Source organism: Ostrea edulis, chromosome 2 (assembly GCF_947568905.1).
Source record: "Ostrea edulis chromosome 2, xbOstEdul1.1, whole genome shotgun sequence".
Classification (NCBI taxonomy): Eukaryota; Metazoa; Mollusca; class Bivalvia; order Ostreida; family Ostreidae; genus Ostrea; species Ostrea edulis.
This window is the reverse complement of record NC_079165.1, coordinates 22,122,673-22,144,510: the sequence shown is the minus strand read 5'-3', so window position 1 is coordinate 22,144,510 and position 21,838 is coordinate 22,122,673. Positions and strand designations below refer to the sequence as shown.

Sequence of the window (21,838 nt, the reverse complement as noted above, 5' to 3'; positions counted from 1 at the left end):
TGGCCAGAGGTTGATCAAGATTGTCCAGGTGTGCAAATGGACTGACCAACTGGCCAGGTGGGAAATTATCCACTGGAGGTGTGAAAAACACTAGTGGCCTCTTTAATTTCTATTGTTTACCTGTGCTGTCAAGGGTGTTAATTGACACTTAGCTAATCTAAGAGACCCTTCCAAATTCTGTACAAAATGTAAAAAACAGTTAAGAACCTATTGAATGAATACAGTATCAGATGCCATATTGCTTCATCATACTATCCTATTGATATAAGCGGTAATTAAAAACAAACCCATGACTGCTAATGATAATTATTAAAAGATAGATTAATTTTCTTGGTTTCCATAGACTTAAAATTCCAAAGAAATATTCAAATTACAATTTCATATTTACTACAGTTACTGTACTTTTTAAAAACGTCAAAAGAAAATTGTTAATGACATAAGCGATGAATGTAAACAGAGGTTTTATAGGTAAGAGGAATTCCAATAATAGGCCTCTGTGTTTTCTTTATGTATCCTGTTATAGATTTTCAGTTTAAAATTACATGTAGATGATATCAGCGAGAATATTTCTTGTAATTCATAATTACCTTTGGGTACAAGCGGACTAATTTAATCTCCACCGATAATTGATCATAGATCACCAGATCAAAGTGAACAGTACCTACTTTGTGAATATTGAGATAAAACGTCTATAATTGCTAAATTCTCGGTATACCGGCCATCCCTCTAAATCGGCCGTTTTTTCCGGTCCGAGAGCCGGCCGGTTTAGAGAAGGTTCACTGTAGTTACAAAGATGACTGTAGCTAGATATAACAAACCTTGCTGACAGAGATAAAGGAGATCAGCTCCTACATATCCATGTGTTGTGTCAGCAATCCGCTTCTTGTCATCCTCACTCAAACTGTGGGGAATACTCACAGCAACTGCTGTAAAATCTACAGAAAAATGTACAGCATCTTATAACTCATTCAAAAGCAATCATTCTTGATGAAAAAGCTTAGATTTTAATGTCTTTCATCTCCAACAATTACTCAAAATTCGACTTGAACCTGAATGTCTTATTCTGGAGCAACAACTCTCAATTTAACTTGGATTTCAATGTCTTACATCTACAGCAACAACTCCTGATTTAACTTAAAGTCTTATATCTACAGCAATAACTACAGATTTAACTTAAAGTCTTACATGTACATCTACAGCAACACCTACAGATTTAACTTAAAGTCTTACATCTACAGCAATAACTCCTGATTTAACTTAAAGTCTTACATCTACAGCAACAACTCCTGATTTAACTTAAAGTCTTACATCTACAGCAACAACTCCTGATTTAACTTAAAGTCTTACATCTACAGCAACCTTACATCTACAGCAACAACTCCTGATTTAACTTAAAGTCTTACATCTATAGCAACAACTCCTGATTTAACTTAAAGTCTTACATCTACAGCAACCTTACATCTACAGCTACAACTACTGATTTAACTTAAAGTCTTACATCTACAGCAACCTTACATCTATAGCAACCTTACATCTACAGCAATAACTCCTGATTTAACTTAAAGTCTTACATCTACAGCAACAACTCCGGATTTAACTTAAAGTCTTACATCTACAGCAATAACTCCTGATTTAACTTGGGACGTCAATGTCCTACCTCCAGCCTCTCTTTAGCTGTGGGCACTCCCACCTCAATTTCCCTGTCCAATCGCCCAGGGCGACGCAGAGCAGGGTCCAGAGACTCAGGTCGCACTGTAGCAGCCAGAACCATGACAAAACGATCAGGACAGGATTTCTACAATAAAATGAATGACCTCTATTTATTTTTAATAGTTTCTCGTTATCTGGACCGGTAATTTTTTTGCAATATAAATATTTCTTTCCTTTACATCTCCTACATATTTGCAATGTTGACAAAAATTGTGAAAGCTGAGATGTTTGAATTTTGATTTCAAGTGACAAAACATTATGGAAATTTTGCTTGTCCATACGATGAAATACACAGCTAGCATCTTTTTGTCCATCGAAAATAGGGGACCAACAGTTTTCAACAGGAACAACACTATAAATGCATAGGAAGTACATTCTACAGTTGAATTCTACAAGGTGCTATTCCTCAATGTTCAACCCAGTTACAAAACTTAAATACTGTGTTAATTTCATTGTTCAATACTTCAAGCTACAAAATAAAATTTTGCAATTCCTGATCTGATTTTACTGGCATATGAATACTTTCTTGGCGAAATAATTAAAACAAGCATTCTATAAGTATTGCATAGCAATATATGTCTCCTACCAGTGCAAAGTAAAGTTGTTTGAACAATACTCTGCATGAACAATATTACATCAACAATTATGCATAATGAAAATCAATAAATAATAGAAAAAAAGAGGAAAATTGAATCTGACAAGTCTAGATACATATTGCCAAGACCATGCCTGGTCTTAAAATTTCAGTTGTATTGCTTTTTGCATTTTCTTTACTTTTGATATTCAAAACATGTCAACAATTATTGTCACTTCAAACTATGTGTCATTTGTATCCTCAGCCTTATAAGTTCTGTAACTGTGTACGGCACAACCTCACCTCCAGTAGTCATATAGGGATTGATATTGTTGCTTCTACCCAGCATCTTCAACATTTACAAATTGATTTTACCCGTGCTCATGTCACCACATGATGTCTAGATCTCTTGAGTGTTTAAATATTTGAATAAAAAGTTCAAAAATTTATAATCAGATATTTTTGGACAAAAGGGGGTAAAGATATTAATTTTTAATACACGGAAATATCATGATTTTGATCTCTTGTAAATAGAGTGTGAATCAGACAAACTCAATTACAAATTGGTATGCCTTAAATTAAATAGATCTTACCAAAATATGCATTACAAATGAGATGTTCTCTAACTGTTGCACAGGAGCCATGTAACGGTCAGAGAAGATCAAATTTTAATCAGATGGCCACAAAACTACAGTCAGCATCAAGTCTGATTTAAATCTGGTAAAAATCGGTCTAGGTCCAATGTGATGAAACTTAAACTTGATCTGTAAACATGTATTAGTACATGTAAATTTAGCTTACTAAATTAAAGCATTGTGGAAAAGGTCAAGAAAATAAAATTTTTAAAAGTTCATTCAACCATGAAACTAAATCTTACAATCTTTATTGCCAGTAGAATAGCTCAATCATAACAAACTGTATTTACTCATTATAGGTAACTACATATCAAATTTAAGATTGCATAAAGGAAAAAAGACTGCAAAACTATATTAAGCACAAAGTCCCATAAATCTTGCAAAAATCACTCAACTGTGATGAAAATTAAACTTGGTCTGTATATACATTGGTAAACCACATACTAAATTTCAGGTAGTGTGGATACCAAGTGACTTACTGAGGGTATCCCAGTGACTTACTGAGGGTATCCCAATGACTTACTGAGGGTATCCCAATGACTTACTGAGGGTATCCCAGTGACTTACTGAGGGTATCCCAGTGACTTACTGAGGGTATCCCAGCGACTTACTGAAGATATTCCATCCATTAACGTCAGCAGAGTGGATACTAAGCGACGGAGAGCTTCATTTTGAGTTTTTTCTCGATTTGGAAACATGGAATCAATATCATCCATAACAATAATGCTAGGAGCTCTGAAAATAAAATAATCTACACAAGTTGATAATACTGTTAGAATACAGACATCTATTTTGTAAGATAGAACAAACTTGTCTGACCTAGATTTTGTGGTATGTATCATTATATACATTTTGGTAGATTGGTTTCTGTGCTTGCCTTCCCTGAGAAGACGATTTTCCATAGCATGCAGTGGTATCTGAATCTCCAACCCCCAAAATACCCCGCTATATACATGTACTATTAAACTCTAATACCACTGTATTTAACAATAACAAACTGTACAAACCTCTCCTCTGCTTCCTTGAAAACTTTCCTTAAATTAGCTTCAGACTCCCCGTAAAACCTAAAATAATGTCAAAGTTTTCATTTGATTTGATGGTTGAACGAAATTCATTTCATTCAAATCTCAGACATATTATTCATTCTTTGTGCACATAACAATTTTTTAAGTAAATGATTTGGATTTGATTGGCATTCATCACAATAGAATATACTGCACTAAATGTACTAAGCCACATCATAGAGAGGACTTTGTAACATAGATTTATATAAATTAATCTCATTCTAAAGAAAAGAATCAAAACTCTAGGAATGCATGGAGTTAATTCTTTTATAAATTTCTACGATATAAATGTATCTTGGACTGCATCACAGTTTACTGGGTTTTTTCATATCAATACGAAACTTCAGGATGTGCTGGAATGACCGATTATACACCGCGTTTATACACCGCGGTCACGTGATAGTAAGCAATTGTAGGGCATAGTTGGCAGCGATACAACTGGTGTTTCGCTAGCAGACAGTCCGTAAAGAGATATTCCCATCCCACGATGATGATCCAAGTAACTATTGGTGCTTAGTACCTGCGTGTTAATTAAATGGAAGGAAAAAGCCGCATTTAGACACATATCCTTGGATGAAAGGCGTGATGTTTTACCGATATCCTCAAGATATTCCCTAGATTTGTTTTCCTCGCCAACTCGCATAATTTAATCAAATGCATTTTCCTATAAATGGTTGTAGGGAATCGTTTCTTTGAAAAATAGCATTTTAATGCAGGAATTTGATAGCATTGGAAGTATTCCATGCTTGTTTACTTGGTTGTTATTGTAATCCCGAAGTGACATGCCCTACAAATTACGTTCGACGCACGATAAAAGTCAGAGTGGAACCGTACCTCGAAAGTCCCGTATTGCCTCATGGTTCATTGAGTGTAAAATGCATTCCTTAGATACAGTAAAATACACAAATAAAAAACATGCTTATAATGATTTTAAGCTTATTGCAAAATGCTTATTTCCCTATGAGATGAAAATAATGAAAATTGTATTGGGTATAATGAAGTTTGATTATAATGAACCATTTTTTGCTGTCCCTAGAGGTTCACTATAACTGTGAATTACTGAATAACAAAGTTTGGTTATAACAGACTGTTTTTTGCTGGCCCCAGAGGTTCACTATAACTGTCTTTTACTGTATATTGAAGTTTGGTTGTAACAAACATTTTTTGCTGGTCCTGGAGCTTTGCTTTAACTGTGTTTTACTGTATAACGTAGTTTGGTTGTAACAAACTGTTTTTGGCTGGCCCTGGAGGTTCGCTATAACCGTGATTTACTGTAACTGTTTTATAATTACATTAATTACTGATTCTAATGACCTACTTGCTAATGATGTTTGAGGCCGACACGTTTTGTGTAAATACGTTCATCTCATTACACACGGCTTGCAGGAGCATAGATTTCCCCGTTCCGCTGGGACCAAACAAAAGTACACCACGAGGACATGGAAGAGCTGAAATATAAAGAAAAAAGATTGTATTTCACTGATGTGTCTGGGATTACTTTGACTATGTTGTTATTGAAATTCTGTCTGAAGTTAACTTTGAAATATATGTACAATATATTGATTGCTGGATATTTCATCTCTGTTTAAGGTCATATGCAATGTCTCTCAATGGGAAGAAATATCTTTGGATCAATCAGAGATGGGACCCAGGACCCTTGCAATCTAACCAGGCCAATATACAAAGTATAGTAATATTACTACAATATAAAATATAAACCTATTACAGAAATCATACAAAACTTTTTGTATCAACAAGGAATGCTTACTCCTCCTAGCACTGGTCCCACCTCTGGTATGTCCAGTGGTCCGTGTTTGCCCTACACTTAATTTTTGTATTCTTTATGGGACTTATGAGATTCATGACCGTCAGCTTCACTTTTCATCAAGATGAAAAAACAGTTTTAGAAACAAATGGCAGAAACGTTGCGTATGACCTTTAAGAAAATTCATAATGTATTTCCACAATAAAATTCTTAATTCCCAAATTTCATATTGATATCAACCAGGAGAAAATTTAAATGGAATGCACTGGTTTCCAATAAAACCTATCACATGTCATGGGAACCAAAGACACAACAAACGTTTTTTTCTGACAGACGGCAACTTTTTGACTCCAAGAAAATAAGTAAATTTACAATATGTAATTTAACCAACCAGAAGAGCTGAACAGGTGAGGCGATTTTAGAGGAAGCATCACTGTCTCTTTGATTGCAGCAATCTGTGATTTCATTCCTCCAATGTCGCACAACATCAAGGCTGATGCCTGGGGCATCTCTGTCCCTCCTGAATCCTCCCTCACTAAACTGCACTTCGTTGTTGAGCAGACTCTGTAAAAGTCCCCTATATCCTGACATGGCTGTTGTTTAGCAGGAGTTTTGAACTGAGAATTGTTTAATGAATTGTCTCCCTTCTGTGGAGAGGTTGATGTGGAGGAGTTATTGTCCTTTCCTGGTGTTTTAGTGGGGGATTTTAGCCTCTCTCTGTTAGGAGTGGAGCTGATCTGGTATGGACTACAGTGGTAATCGCTTTCATTGAGGTTAGATGACTCATTGAAATCAGACAAATGAAGTTGCTCCACGTCTTGTGTTAGACTACTGACATTGTGGACATTTACATCATGGCCGTGAGCAGCGTCTGCTGTTATCTGGATGACCTTCATCTGACACTTCTGTCCAAAGTAGGTCACACACATCTCATTCTCCAACCTTAGACATTTGTGATCTAATTTGTCAAAAACAAAAATCTATACCACATTTTAAAAAGGAGCATCATATGTTGTTTTTTTATGTCAAAATGAACTGTGTGCTTTCTTTTTTTATATTCTAGTTTTCAATTTATTTACACCTTTCAAATCTGTGCTAGTCAAGCAGATGGTACAAATAAAAAGAGACTTACTAAGAGAATTTTTCAGATACTGGATGAATTCCTCATCATCATAAAACGACTTCCATTCTCTGTAAATTACAAATGTAAAACCTGGAAGATTTACCCATCATAAATATGAACAACTGTTTACTAATTATCTACTGTTAAAGATGAAAGTCAGCGTTCACTGAATCCCTTAAATATGACTACTTCTCTCCGAGAGTGCCCTAAAACACTGAATACTTACTTTGGCTTTAGTCTGGTCTCTGCGGCCCTAAGTGGACTCTGCACCAGGGACTGGACAGTTATCTTGTCCCCTGCACTAAGGCGGAGAAGACTCAGCAAGTCTGCCGTCACTGATACATTTGAGGACGGGGCGCCAGTGAGAGGCCATGTTATCCTGTAAAATTAACACAGAATTAAATAAATGCATTCTGGAGAATAAGATTGTGAAATTTTGTCTCCTATACAGACAGCATGATTTATGAAATAACAGACTGTGATTGTATGCCATACGTAGTTTTAAAATCATGATCATTTATTGCTAAAATTTGGCATATGACATGTCTTTATCACCTCATGGCCCGATTTTTTTGTTTTGAATATGAATATTTTAAAAGTTGTGAATCTTTCATTGCATATTTGCAAGGCTTTTATATCCAGTACATACCTAATATATTTTTCCTGAATGATGCACTCTTGACCAATGGACAGCCCACACAAATTCATTACTGATGGGTGGACAAAGACTATGTCATTCTTCATCGCGTTTGACACTCGCAGGTCCACTGGATGAAAAGAAAAATAGAACACTCGCATACATCGACAAAGAAACAGAAAAGTACAACACTCGGACACATCAACAAAGAAATGCAGACGTACAATGAAAGAAAGCAAGCTCACATACCCCACACTCCAACATTGCTTGACAATGCCTCACATAATAAATGGTAATGCTATGCATTACTGCAAGAACAGGACAGATGAACTCGAACTTCTAAGTTCAAAAGGGGCATAACTCCCAAAAAAGTTATTGAATCAGAATTTTCTTGGGAATATGCACATCTACACTGTGTGTCCTTATTAATTAAAAAGTTTCAAAAAATCCTGTTGAGTGGTCTCAGAGGAGTTGACTTGACAAGAACAGAACAGATGGGCTCAAAATTCCAAGTTCAAAAGGGGCATAACTCCCCAAAAATTATTGAATCAGAATTTCCTGGAAATATGCACATTTACACTGTGTGTCCTTATTACCTACAAAGTTTCTTGAAATTCTGTTGAGCGGTCTCAGAGGAGTTGCGCTGACAAAAATGGGACTGACAGACTGAGGGACATACGGGTCAAAAATATTATACTCTCCGCAACTTTGTTGTGTGGGGTATAAATATATTCAGTATATAGTGACACGATTAGACAACTCTATTTTGATTTTTAAAATTTCCTGTATCTCTTAAGTCTTGCTAACATGTTTTAAGAAATAGATTGAAATTTTATTTTTGTTGAATGAACCATTTCATATGTACGTAATAAATTCAATGACTCATTACTTATTTAAGGGTGAGATTTGGAGGTGTTAGAGTGAGATTTTTTATGAGTGTTGTGACAACCAGATTTTGATGAATTTCAAAAATACTCGTGCATGTATTCACTATTGCTGTATTAAAAAAAATAGTGCTCCTCCCATTTAAACAAATGTATAACATAACTAAGGTCATCATTTATTATAATATTAACATTATCTAGAGCTAGCATTAGTTAATATTGATTTCACATATTCATTTATAAAGATATATAGACGACAACTTTGGACAAAAAGACAAGAATTTTACAAAACACATTTTATTAGACATCTCTATAGTGAAGCAGTTTTAGAACTGGTGATCAACTGTACAGGGATGAAAATAAGCACTCACCCACTCACCAATGTCATTAAAAAGTCCTAAAAATGTCATTCTGATCACCACTCAATGGAACCAGCAATCATTTATTGATATATGATATTTTTGATGATGATTTATTTTGTTTGTGTGTGATTTTATTGCTGTTTTCAGCTAGTAATGGGAAATCAAAAAGAAGCAACGTCCCCCCTCTTTTGTTATTGCTATATTGTTTGTTCTGTAGTAACAGCAGCATTGCATATTAGATTTAGTTCATTTTTCCAAACATTTTTAATCTAAAATGTTCCCAGTAAATAATATCAATATCTATTGATGGATCAATGTACGATGTAGACATCAATTGTGTATTTATCACGATACAAGTCATGTATTCAAAATTAATCCCCCCCCCCCCCCCCCCCCGTTATGGCCAAACTCCTAGGACAGGGTCATAAGGTGAAAAAATCTGGTACAATAAAGTCTCCTTACATGGAATACACATGTGAAATATAAAAGTCCTATCACTATCCATTCAAAACTTATGGTCAAGGTAAAGTTTTTGTGAACAAACAGACAAATGAACAGACCAAAAACTAAATGCTCCCAAATGTCCAAAAACGGGGACATAAAAATTAAAACCAAAAAACGTTTACAAACAAGGTACACATTACTTTGTGTTTTAATTTAGTAATGGACCCACATTGTCTTAATATATGAGGAGAATTGATTGATATCATTGTACACGTAAGTTTCAATATTCGTGGTGAATTGATTGATGGTACATATATGTAATGGTATTAAAATTTATTCAGTACACATACTCAGAATGGTTTGGTCTGGGAAGTGGGAATGGAAAATGTTAGTCTGAAATGGAATGCTGAATGGTTTAAAAGGAACAGTTTAGTCTGGGAATGGAACAGAGTGCTGAGTGCTTGGAATGGAACACCAGGAAGGCAACAATTCTAGTTGTGAACGGAATCATAATGGAGTGGTTCATTTGGTGTAGTACATGTAGTACGCTTCAGGGTCTGTAACATCTTTGCCAAATTCACTACCTGGCTCAGTTTGTTTCTTAAAGAACAGACTATGCGAAATTCATCAGACATTTCTAGTAAACAAGAGATGTTTGTAAAACACATATGCCCCCCATGATGCAAAATTGAAAAAGGTTATACACACACACATCATTTAATTGAGAGTAGTATCATCAATTCAAAATATTGAGCAGACAATATCTTCCTATGTAAAGAGACCTTTGACCATGTGACCTCAAAATCATTAGGGGTCATCTTTTTCTGAAGATGTACCAGTGTACCAAGTTTGAAGTCTGTCAAGCAAAGGGTTCTCAAGATACTGACCAAACAGTATATTCCTATGTCCAGTTTGACCCTTGACCTTTGACCATGTGACCTCAAAATCATTAGGGGTCATCTTTTCCTGAAGATGTACCAGTGTACCAAGTTCGATGTCTGTCAAGCAAAGGGTTCTCAAGATATTGGCCGGACAGTATATTCCTATGTCCAGTTTGACCCTTGACCATGTGACCTCAAAATCAATATGGGTCATCTTCTTCTAAAGATATACCAGTGTACCAAGTTTGATTCTGTCAATCAAAGGATTCTTGAGACATTCAGTGGTCAATATATTCCTATGTCCAGTTTGACCCTTGACCTTTGACCATGTGACCTCAAAATCAATAGGTGTCATCTTCTCCTGATGATGTACCAGTGTCCAGTGTACCAAGTCTGATGTCTGTCAAGCAAAGAGTTCTCAAGATATTGAGAGGACAGTATATTCCTATGTCCAGAGTAGATTGACCCTTGACCTTTAACCTTTTGACCTGAAAAACAATAGGGGTCCTCTTCTTTTTATAACCAACCCACATATGAAATATCATTACAATCACATGAATGGTTCTCAAGATATTGAGCAGACAACTCAAGGTCTACCACATGGGGTTAAGACCAGCAGTTTGACCTTGACCTTTGACAACGTGACCTGAAAATCCATAGGGATCATCTACTCTCTAAGGAAAGCCTCTGTATCAATTTTGGCTATTATCAAGCAAAGGGGTCAAAAGATATTGAGCGGACAACACATGGGCTTAAGACCAGAGGTTTGACCTTGACCTTTGACCATGTGACCTGAAGGTCAATAGGGATCATCTACTCTCAAAGGGCAACCCTTGTACCAAGTTTGGTAGTTATCATGCATAGGGGTCAAAAGTTATTGAGTGGACAACACATGGTCTACCACATGGGGTAAAGACCAGCAGTTTGACCTTGACCTTTGACCATGTGAACTGAAAATCAATAAGGATCATCTACTCTCCAGGGGCAACCCCTGTACCAAGTTTGGTTGTTATCAAGCAAAGGGGTTGAAAGATATTGAGCGGACAACACATGGTCTACAGACCGACCGACCGACAGTTGCAAAACAATATGCCCCCTCTTTTTCAAAGGGGGGCATAAAAATGGGTCAGGTTGTCCAAATTTCCAGTATTGTTTTTTTTTTTGTTTATACTAAGTATTTCCGGTATTATACTTCAGTGTAGTTTTGTTTTTCAAAATAAACATGTTTGGATTGAAATATATGCATTAGGTAAATCAGGAGTAGATATAAGAATTTCAGTCAATAAAAAAATTTTGCACATTGGAAATCTTGGTCTGGTAAATTGAAAAATTAGTAAATAAATTTATAATAGCGAGCGCAGCAAGCCAACGCAAAGCGTTGGCTCGTACTGCAAGCTCTAATGACTAGTGCGCTGGAAATAATCCGAACTAAATATAAACCTCTAACAAGGAAATTTTTTTGACGCCAATCCCAGAAGTCCCTTGTCAAAAATGACTGAGATCTCGCAAAGTCACACCTTGGACTATAATTGTGAACTTACGTGGATTATCATCCTAATCTTGTGGCCTCTTAGCTCGAAAATTCAGTGTACCATTAGGCGAAATGTATAACAAAGTGCAATATTTATGAAAAGCAGGCTAAGTTGATGTGTGACGTCATGTCTACGTTTTAACGTACGTCATAATAAGACTGACAGTGGCGGATCTAAATACTTGTTATTTCCATTTGTAAAAGTCATGCTACCGGGACAGAACATGTATACGTAAACATTAGGCATACATAATATGGCATCAAATAAAAATTGTGTTTAATCGACTGCAAACTACAAATATGATTAAAGTACTATATAGTTTCAAAGGGAATTGATTATTCTAACTAGAAAAAAAAAACTAACTTGTTAAAAATTATGTGAATTTAAGCTATTTGAAAAATTATAAAAATTAAAAATCAACGGAATTCGGCTGGATCGAAAACATTTTTTTAGAAAATCTTTGTTTTTTCAGCGTCTAAAAATAAGAACTGCTTAAATCTATTTCCTTGGCACGTCCGGTAACACAAATCACGATGACACCTCCCCCCCACCCATGATAACCAACCACTGGCATGCCAATTGCTATTAACGACTGAAAAATCATTAATTAATTAATTAATTCTAGTTCTGTGAATAAATATTAATGTATCCTAACAGCAACAGTAGAGAGGGCCCCAAATATGTTGCAATTTATTTAATAAATGCTAAAATATTTTATCATGGTGTTACAACTAGGATTATGTGCAATATTACACCGTATAAATAATATTGTTCTAATTTTCTCTTCTGAAACATTCCATTGCTACAAGGGGATTGTTATATGAATTTTATTTATCTTTTTAAATTAGATAGGTATATACGCATAGGGAGGGGCAGGATCTGCGCATGTGTGAGCAATAGTGTTGAATTTATCGATTTATTCAAAATTATCATTATATTGAAATGCGTTTTATGTTCAAAGGCAGTGCTGTTCAAACAGTTTTACAAACTTGAAAAGTTTGCAACAAGACTTGGCCATTTTTATCAAACAATTAATGACTTGGAAAGATCGAGGGTAGAAATATAAGTAAAATTGAGGCATGTAGTCGAGAGCATACAGTTCTAAGCAAGTCACGTCAAAGGTTAAGCAAGTCACAGTGAAGATAGCAGGGGGAAAAATGTATATAGTATAAGAATATTTCAATCACATTCATCATGTTTTAATGATTTAATATGAAACCCTGGGAGAAAACTAAAATGGGCCGTTTCTGCTGCCTAATTTCATTCATGTACTGACTATTTGGCTAATAGATACTGTTTAAATTGAACCTGATCAAAGCATGAACATTACAAAATCTGTACATACACTGTACATGTAGCTGCGCTCGCTCAAATGGTAGCACCGTCAACATATTTAATATGATATTATATGAGAGTGGTGTGTTGGAACAAGTGCTGTCAGGCGCGTAGCCAGAAAGAAAATGAAGTGTACGCAAATTATGGCAAGGGGTAGGGTGGAGGAACGCCTTGCGGCCCCCAGTGGGTTCAGTGCAAAGCCCTGGGGAGTCCCCGCAAGCTCCCGAGTTTTACCAGTGAAATCACATATCTTTGTTTATAAAAAACAGGGTTTCTTGTCAATGTCCAAACCCCAAAGAATTCACGAAAACATTTCCTAAAGTGTTCTATTATGCCAACTCACCGTGTGTACTTGGACTGATTTTACATTCGTTTTACGAATGTTCTTTTTTTTCCTAGTTATTTTTTAGTCAAACTTTTCACGGGCAAAAAGCTCCAGCTCCCTCTTTTCTCTCTCTCTCCCTCTCTCTCTCGCAAATGATGTGTACGCAGTTGCGTACCTGCGTATAGGCAGCTACGCGCCTGGCTGTGGTGGAACATGTATTTGTATACAACAAAAAAGTTATACAATTACAAATCTTTAATGGTTTATAGCGAGCGCAGCGATCCAGCGCGGAGCGCTGGCTCGTACTGCGAGCTCTAATGACTAGAGCACAGGAAATAATCCGAGCTAAATCTCAACCTCTAACAAGAATTTTTTTTTGACGCCAATCCCAGAAGTCCCTCGTACAAAATGGCGGATGGTTCGATTCGTAAAATAATAATTAAAAAAATATTTGAAGTATTACAAACCTTTCTTATTTGAAAGGAAAGGATGACAATCATATTCTTTCTCCTTTCTTTTTCTTTTTAAAATATTGTCTAAAGAAATGTAAACAGTCACGTCACAACTACCAGGCTACGTCACAACACGCTCGTTGCATTTCCCGCTAAACTGGTTCCTACATTGGCAAGAAGAGCAAGACAGTAATCCTACGTATCGACATTGAACCAGATCAGTTTTCCTTGTTTTCAATATAAATTTTTTGAAAATGTATTCAGATATGCTGCGCTCGCCCCAACGGGCACACCGTAATCATATTATACTACTACTTGGAAGAAAGAAACCAACCCAAAATCGAATGAGTACTAGTTGAACGTCTTTGTACCAATCATTTTAAAACTGAAAAATTAAAAACGAATGTATAAAGTAACGTTACCTGAACCAAGTGACGCGACACCATGAAACACTCCGTTTTTAATGAAAGCGTGAGAGAAGTTGCTATGGCCTTCTGCTTCAGAGCATTCACTAACATGAATATTGAGATCTTTATTATGAATGACACAGTGACAACGAACACATTCGTGAAATTCTGCTCGGTTTGTTTTCGACTTCGCAGGCATGGTTGTTTTTCTACATCGGAAACTCTCAATATGAAAATAATTCAAACCGGCATCCGGCATAGTTCCGGAAATTTGATAAAAAGGTGAATGATATGACAGATAATTTTAAGGTAGTTCTATACTCTGTATGACACCACATCACAAGATGACGATTTAAATATTTTGTATCGATTGATTTGTATGTCTATCATTATCGTAGCTCAGTGGTTCAAGCATTGGGCTGGTGAACCGCAGATCTCCATCGTTGCTCAGTGGTTCAAGCATTGGGCTGGTGAACCGCAGATCTCGAGTTCAAATTTCCCAGAGTCTTTTATTCATATGTGTTAAAATAATTTTTTTGAAAATCATGTTTTTATCCAAATTTGTATTTGGGGGGGGGGGGGGGGGGTGTCTTTTTGGCATATATACTTATTGTATATCATCATATCTTTTATAATTAAATCAATTCGTACTGATTTGAGAAATTATTTCTGGGTGTAGTGAACCACCTTAAATTAAAATTTTCGAATTCCATTTTCAAAATCACAGATTAACAACAACTAAAAAGAAAAAGATAAAGAAAGTTATCATCGGTTGTCAGTGGCGTAGCTACACAGTAGCACTGTATGCACGTGCTTACAAATATTTTTGTTAAATTTTTATTAGGCCTACATATTACGAAAAATGTCCTCAGCTTCGGGGGGGGGGGGGGGGGGCCCTCCCCCTGCTTACAAATATTTCAAACCTACATGTAGCTACGCCACTGGTTGTGTCTAGATTTTCAATGCATAGGCTATATACTGACTAGGCCTAGTAGGCATTTTAAAAAATAAATATTTTTTGAAAACTGGAGTGATAAGGTACAAAACGACATAAAATAAAAAAGGTACCAGATTACATAAGAAATTAAAGCAAAAACGATTCTCTCAAATTGGTTAAGGATATGGCATTTAATTATTTATTTAATTATTGGTCCCAAGTGGGTGTAGCAAGCTAAAACTATCACATACAAATTCACTATACTTTTTTCAGTTATGTCTTATTCCCATGTTTTGAAAATCTTCTCTTGCTCTAATTTTGTGCTAGTGGAGACAAAAGTCAATACTTTAAACTTCATCAATTGAGGGAATAAATTGATAAATCAAATAAGCCCCGAGGTCTGCCTAATATCGTCGATACCACTAAATCGGGTATATCGTCCCCGATAATGAATAAAGTTCCCGTTATAGATGTATCAGCTCAGATGCCATTTTTTTGTAAGCTGTCTAAATATCCCCTTAGATAGCAAACCGTCAGTACAAGGGAAAATTAATCATGGTTGCTAAAATATCACCTTTGATATAACTAACAGAGACGAAATGAATGTTTCTAACAAACTGATTAGACTGACTAATGAAGCAATGCTTTGTACCGTGTGACTCAAACGATAAGGAAACTAGAAATTCGTAATTTCCTCCATTTATGAAGGTCACGTGTTGCTATTTAGATGCAGATTGTAATATTTCAGAATTTGTAAAATGACCTAGGTTATGACGTACAATGATCAGAATTATGAAGTGGAATGCCCTGGCCATGGCCTATGGGGTGAAATGACCCGAGTTAAAATAGAAAATGGCCATGGTGTCCAGGGTTATGGCGAGAAATTACTAATTCAATGGAGGTGAAATGATTGCAATTATGCGATTGACTTGTCTCCATATTTAGTACCGATTTCCACATTTGAACGATGGTCAAGAGAAACAATTCCAGAAGGTTGGTTGGTTGCACAATGTTTAACGCTCCACTTGAGAATTTCCCCCTCATATAGAAACGCTATCATTTTCGGTAAAGGGCGGCAAAATTTAGGCCTATGCTCAGTGTTTAATTTAGAAATTGAGCAGGGAGGGATCTTTATGGTGCCACACCTGTTGTGAAACGGGACCTCGGTTGTTACGGTCTCATCCGAAGGAGCGCCCCATTTAGTCGCCTCAAATGACAAGCAAGGGGTACTGAGGACATACTCTAACCCGGATATCCCCAGGACTAACTCTAAACGCATGAAATAAAACAAAATGTGATAAAGGTAAGTGATATTTATAAATGAAAAGTACAAATAAATCAGAAAACATATTTTCCTACAATTTCAATAATGCTGTGAATTGAATAGGTGGTGGAGTTCGTGGAACATATAATCAACGCGGACAGACTGCCATAAATTTTGTTTGATTGATTGTATCTTGCGTGTTTAACGTCCCTCTCGAGAATTTTTCACTCATATGGAGACATCACCAACATAGGCGTAGCTTGGGTTCGAATATTACCGAGGCAGGGGGTCTGGGGGCGCAGCCTCCCAGAAGCTATCGACATTTTAACAACGTAAAAGGTGGGTTTTTTTTTTTTTTTTACCGAGGCAGCTGCCTCGGTTGCCTCAATGGAAGCTACGCCACTGACCAATACCGATGATGGGCTATGTTCGGCGCTCACGGCCATTGAGCAGTGCGGGTTCTACTGTGACACGGGGCATCGTTTTTAAGGTCATCTCCTAGGACCCGTGACATTCACACCTGATGCCGAGCGTTTGGTGATGGAACTGTCACTACCTGTTTTAACGACTTAGGTCTGTCGTGGCCGGGATTCGAACCCCGACCTTCCGCATGCGGGGCGAACGCTCTACCTCTAGACTACCGCGTAATAACCTACATACATATATCAGTTAGGGTTCATTATCACACAAACGCCTATCGTGACACTTTCGAGGTCCCCTCTGGTTTTAAGGTTATATCCGAGAGATTCTACCGGTGTTATATAGTGAGCCCCCCCCCCCGGAAGATTGGCTATATAGTGACACCCCACAGGGGAAAGTATGGCTATATAGTGAGACTTCCCGCAAACTATCAATTGTGATATTTCCCCGCTATGTGCATGGTCTGGATTTTATTGATGAGAGCAATAATTGATTTAATGCGCGCATCAATTCAATTGATACCCACATTAATTGAATTATTCCTCTTTTCAATTGAAAAGTAGCACGCATCGAATGAATTGATGATATCTTGAAATAATTATAGATACATTATGCATCTTCAAATAATTATAGATATTTTGAATTAATTTGGTGCTCCATAGTCACCCCCTTAAGGGGTGGCTATATCCCCTAACCCTATATATATATATATATATATATATATATATATATATATATATATATATATACATTATATTACATTCTGTATATTATAACGAATGCCCTTATATAGATGTATCAGCACCCCTATTGTTGTCCCATCCTACCACCGGGGATCATGTTTTGAACAAACTTGAATCTGCTCTATGTCAGGAACCTTTCAAGTCAAATTCCACTTTTCTAATTAAAAGAAAGTTTTATAAATAAAATACAAGTTAGAGATTTTAGTTATATCCTACTCATGCGTATATACGGGTAAAGTTTAAGTGTAACCCAACACCCAGGGGGAAAATAGGAGGAGTCCTTTTCCTGTTTTTACATGTACACTAAACACATAAAAAACTAGTTTAACATAAATTCAAAGGGGTTTTCATACGGTGATAGACAATTCATCAAATGGTGAATAGAGAATAACTTGATTTTCAGCAAAAGTTGTAAATGCCCCTTGATCCTCCATTATCCTAAATTCTCCTAAAGTAATACTAAATGATCAGGCATAACGTAGATTTTCCGGAGGGGGAACTTACTGAAGGGGTTCGACTCTGTAACACTACACAGGTAAAATTGCAACATATGTTTAACATATGACGGGATGTTCATATGTTAATCATGTTTAACATATGTTTAACATAGGATTTTATCATCATATGGCGAACATATGTTTTGAACATATGTTTAACGTATGTTTGAAACATATGTTGAACATACTGCAAACTTCAAACATATGATTAACACAAGGTGAACAATTAATATGCTTAACATATGTTCAACATATGATAAACATATGAAATTTTGTTAACGTATGATCAAAAAGGGGGTTGGGGTATATGTGTTATACATATTTTTTGTTTGTTGGAATACGCCCACCCACCCCTCAAAATCGCTTCAATGGGCCTAGGCCCTGTTTTGCATAAGAGCTTACAACTAAGACTAAAAATGTCAGAGTTTTAAAAACTCGTCACATTTATAAATGAATCGCAATGTATTGACACAATCCGGGCAAACCGGTTTTATAGTATAATAGAGATTCTTTGTACTTTATAGCCATAGGTTCCATTGTCTCTGAGGATTGGTTCACGCCCCCACCCCTCTTGCATCACTACTCATTGCGCCTCATGATAGAACATTAGATTCCTTTAATTAACTAATGATCATACAGAATGGTTATATTGTGACACTTCATATTGAAGTTGTCCTTCGGATATCAAAGGAATCATTGACAAGTTAAAATATGAAAACATTCATTGTTAACATAACATCGTGCACTGGCCGAAAAGCCATGATATGGACTGATATAAATCGGCCTTTTTAAAGGTACGCATTTCCGGACATTTTTTGTAAAGTGAATTCAAAAAGTGCATAAAAGAAACTGCTTGTATTTCAATAAAGACATGTAAATTATAGCAAAATGGACTATTCCGGATACTAAAGTAAAGGGGGAAGCCTCACTATAAGGGGGGGGGGGGGGGCTGGCTATTTAGTGAGACTTCTCCCCGGATGTCTGGCTACATAGTGAGGTTTACCCAGAAGAAGACTCATCATATACTTTAGAATCATTTAAATTCGTGGGGGCCATATTTCGTGGATTGCTGAATTTTTACGGGTTCGTGGGGTCGTAATTTCGTGGATTTATATATTTGTAAGATTCTTGTATACTAGTTGTCTTTATTCGTTGAGGATGTAAATCTGTGGGTGAGGGGTACCCACGAATTCCACGAAAATTGAGCCACCACGGATTCTAATGATTCCACAGTAGCCAGGATTCCGGGGGGGGGGGGGGGGACTCACTATGGGGGAAGTATCACTATATACTCTGTGGTGGAGCGTGTAAGAGAGGGGTGACGGCGGGTGTGACTAGTTAACAGAGGATGGTTACCTCTCCTAGGCACCTGATCCCACCTCTGGTGTGTCCAGGGGTCCGTGTTTGCCCTGCTCTTAATTTTGTATTCTTTGTGAAATTTATGAGATTGACCATAACGTTGACAACGTTATTCAACTCGATATTTAGATATATTGACGACGTATTATATATTAACAATGTTCACTTTCTTTCATAATATGTCAATTTGACAATGTACCCCAGTGTACTCAAAGTAAAAGTCGATTTGACAATGTACCCCAGTGAACTCAAAGTAAAAGTCGATTTGACAATGTACCCCAGTGAACTCAAAGTAAAAGTCGATTTGACAATGTACCCCAGTGAACTCAAAGTAAAAGTCGATTTGACAATGTACCCCAGTGTACTCAAAGTAAAAGTCGATTTGACAATGTACCCCAGTGAACTCAAAGTAAAAGTCGATTTGACAATGTACCCCAGTGAACTCAAAGTAAAAGTCGATTTGACAATGTACCCCAGTGTACTCAAGGTAAAAGTCGATTTGACAATGTACCCCAGTGTACTCAAAGTAAAAGTCGATTTGACAATGTACCCCAGTGAACTCAAAGTAAAAGTCGATTTGACAATGTACCCCAGTGAACTCAAAGTAAAAGTCGATTTGACAATGTACCCCAGTGTACTCAAGGTAAAAGTCGATTTGACAATGTACCCCAGTGTACTCAAGGTAAAAGTCGATTTGACAATGTACCCCAGTGTACTCAAAGTAAAAGTCGATTTGACAATGTACCCCAGTGAACTCAAAGTAAAAGTCGATTTGACAATGTACCCCAGTGAACTCAAAGTAAAAGTCGATTTGACAATGTACCCCAGTGTACTCAAAGTAAAAGTCGATTTGACAATGTACCCCAGTGAACTCAAAGTAAAAGTCGATTTGACAATGTACCCCAGTGAACTCAAAGTAAAAGTCGATTTGACAATGTACCCCAGTGAACTCAAAGTAAAAGTCGATTTGACAATGTACCCCAGTGAACTCAAAGGAAAAGTCGATTTGACAATGTACCCCAGTGTACTCAAAGTAAAAGTCGATTTGACAATGTACCCCAGTGAACTCAAAGTAAAAGTCGATTTGACAATGTACCCCAGTGAACTCAAAGTAAAAGTCGATTTGACAATGTACCCCAGTGAACTCAAAGTAAAAGTCGATTTGACAATGTACCCCAGTGAACTCAAAGTAAAAGTCGATTTGACAATGTACCCCAGTGAACTCAAAGTAAAAGTCGATTTGACAATGTACCCCAGTGAACTCAAAGTAAAAGTCGATTTGACAATGTACCCCAGTGAACTCAAAGTAAAAGTCGATTTGACAATGTACCCCAGTGTACTCAAAGTAAAAGTCGATTTGACAATGTACCCCAGTGAACTCAAAGTAAAAGTCGATTTGACAATGTACCCCAGTGAACTCAAAGTAAAAGTCGATTTGACAATGTACCCCAGTGAACTCAAAGTAAAAGTCGATTTGACAATGTACCCCAGTGAACTCTCTGGATACTTGACTAAACATAGATATTAACAATAACGGGGTAACATCAGCTTCTCCATCGTCACGTGCATACGTCACGTGCATACGTTTATTTCTCACATTATCACCAGTGTGAGATCGACTTTACCCATGTGAGATTTTTCTGTCTCACACTGCTGCGACGTCATTTGATTGTGACATCATATATTTTCTAAGATTTACGTTACACGGTGAAGTAAAACTATTTTGCATTGTTATCTTTAATTTTTTTTTTTAAATGTATATAGCTTTCCGGTGAACAACCTTGGGGTTTTTTTAGTTTACACTTACAATGTAAACCATTTTCGGGTATGCTGTTTCTGTCTATCTAATTAGTTTTTCCATCGAAGTTCAAATAAGGATTTTGATAATTTAGAATTTTCTCAATGTTCCTAAATTTATGCAATAAACTGTAGGTAAAATGTGAGAAAAATAATCCTTCATTATTTACTCATGTGGGATAGGGAAATTCCACCTCTGGAACAAAGCCTCGTCCCAGACTGCGAATCCTGTCCCCTCGGTGGAATTTCCCTATCCCACACTCGTACTAATGAAAGATTCTATTAATCTCTCAACTGATTCGATAAGCGAGAGCATGTTCTGCGCTTGATCAATTTTTAAACCGAGACAGGCTACAGACAAAAAGTCTCGTTTAAAGTCAGCATTTCGCAGATTTATGTCGTTATTACAAGTAATAATTATCTTATATGGAAATGCAACCTGTCTGATTTGAATGCTGTCTGACACGTTTCATAAATTAATAGACCGTTCTGTATTAACTGATTTTCACTACACCTTACTCCATTTACCTGATTAATATATAGGGCTCAAGGTGAGTGTGGTCTATCAACAGGGGATGCTTACTCCTCACGGACACATGTGTTACCAGCGATTCGTGTTTACATTACTCTTAATTTTGCATTCCTGAAAGAATATCTATTCGTCATCTTCACATCTTCATAAATATAATAC

General features: G+C 36.6%; 1 protein-coding gene across 1 annotated transcript in view; it reads right to left on the bottom strand.

Annotated features, from left to right (window-relative positions):
- LOC125681097 (ribosome biogenesis protein SPATA5-like) overlaps positions 1–14,372 on the bottom strand; it is a 29,015-nt gene extending 14,643 nt beyond the window's left edge. Inside the window, 10 exon segments of the mRNA XM_056156411.1 lie at positions 819–923; positions 1,645–1,795; positions 3,531–3,654; positions 3,927–3,983; positions 5,302–5,431; positions 6,140–6,706; positions 6,881–6,939; positions 7,098–7,250; positions 7,521–7,638; positions 14,146–14,372. Of these exon segments, the coding sequence (XP_056012386.1) occupies positions 819–923; positions 1,645–1,795; positions 3,531–3,654; positions 3,927–3,983; positions 5,302–5,431; positions 6,140–6,706; positions 6,881–6,939; positions 7,098–7,250; positions 7,521–7,638; positions 14,146–14,329 (1,648 nt within the window). The 5' untranslated portion in view covers positions 14,330–14,372.
- Positions 14,373–21,838: the final 7,466 nt, after the last annotated feature.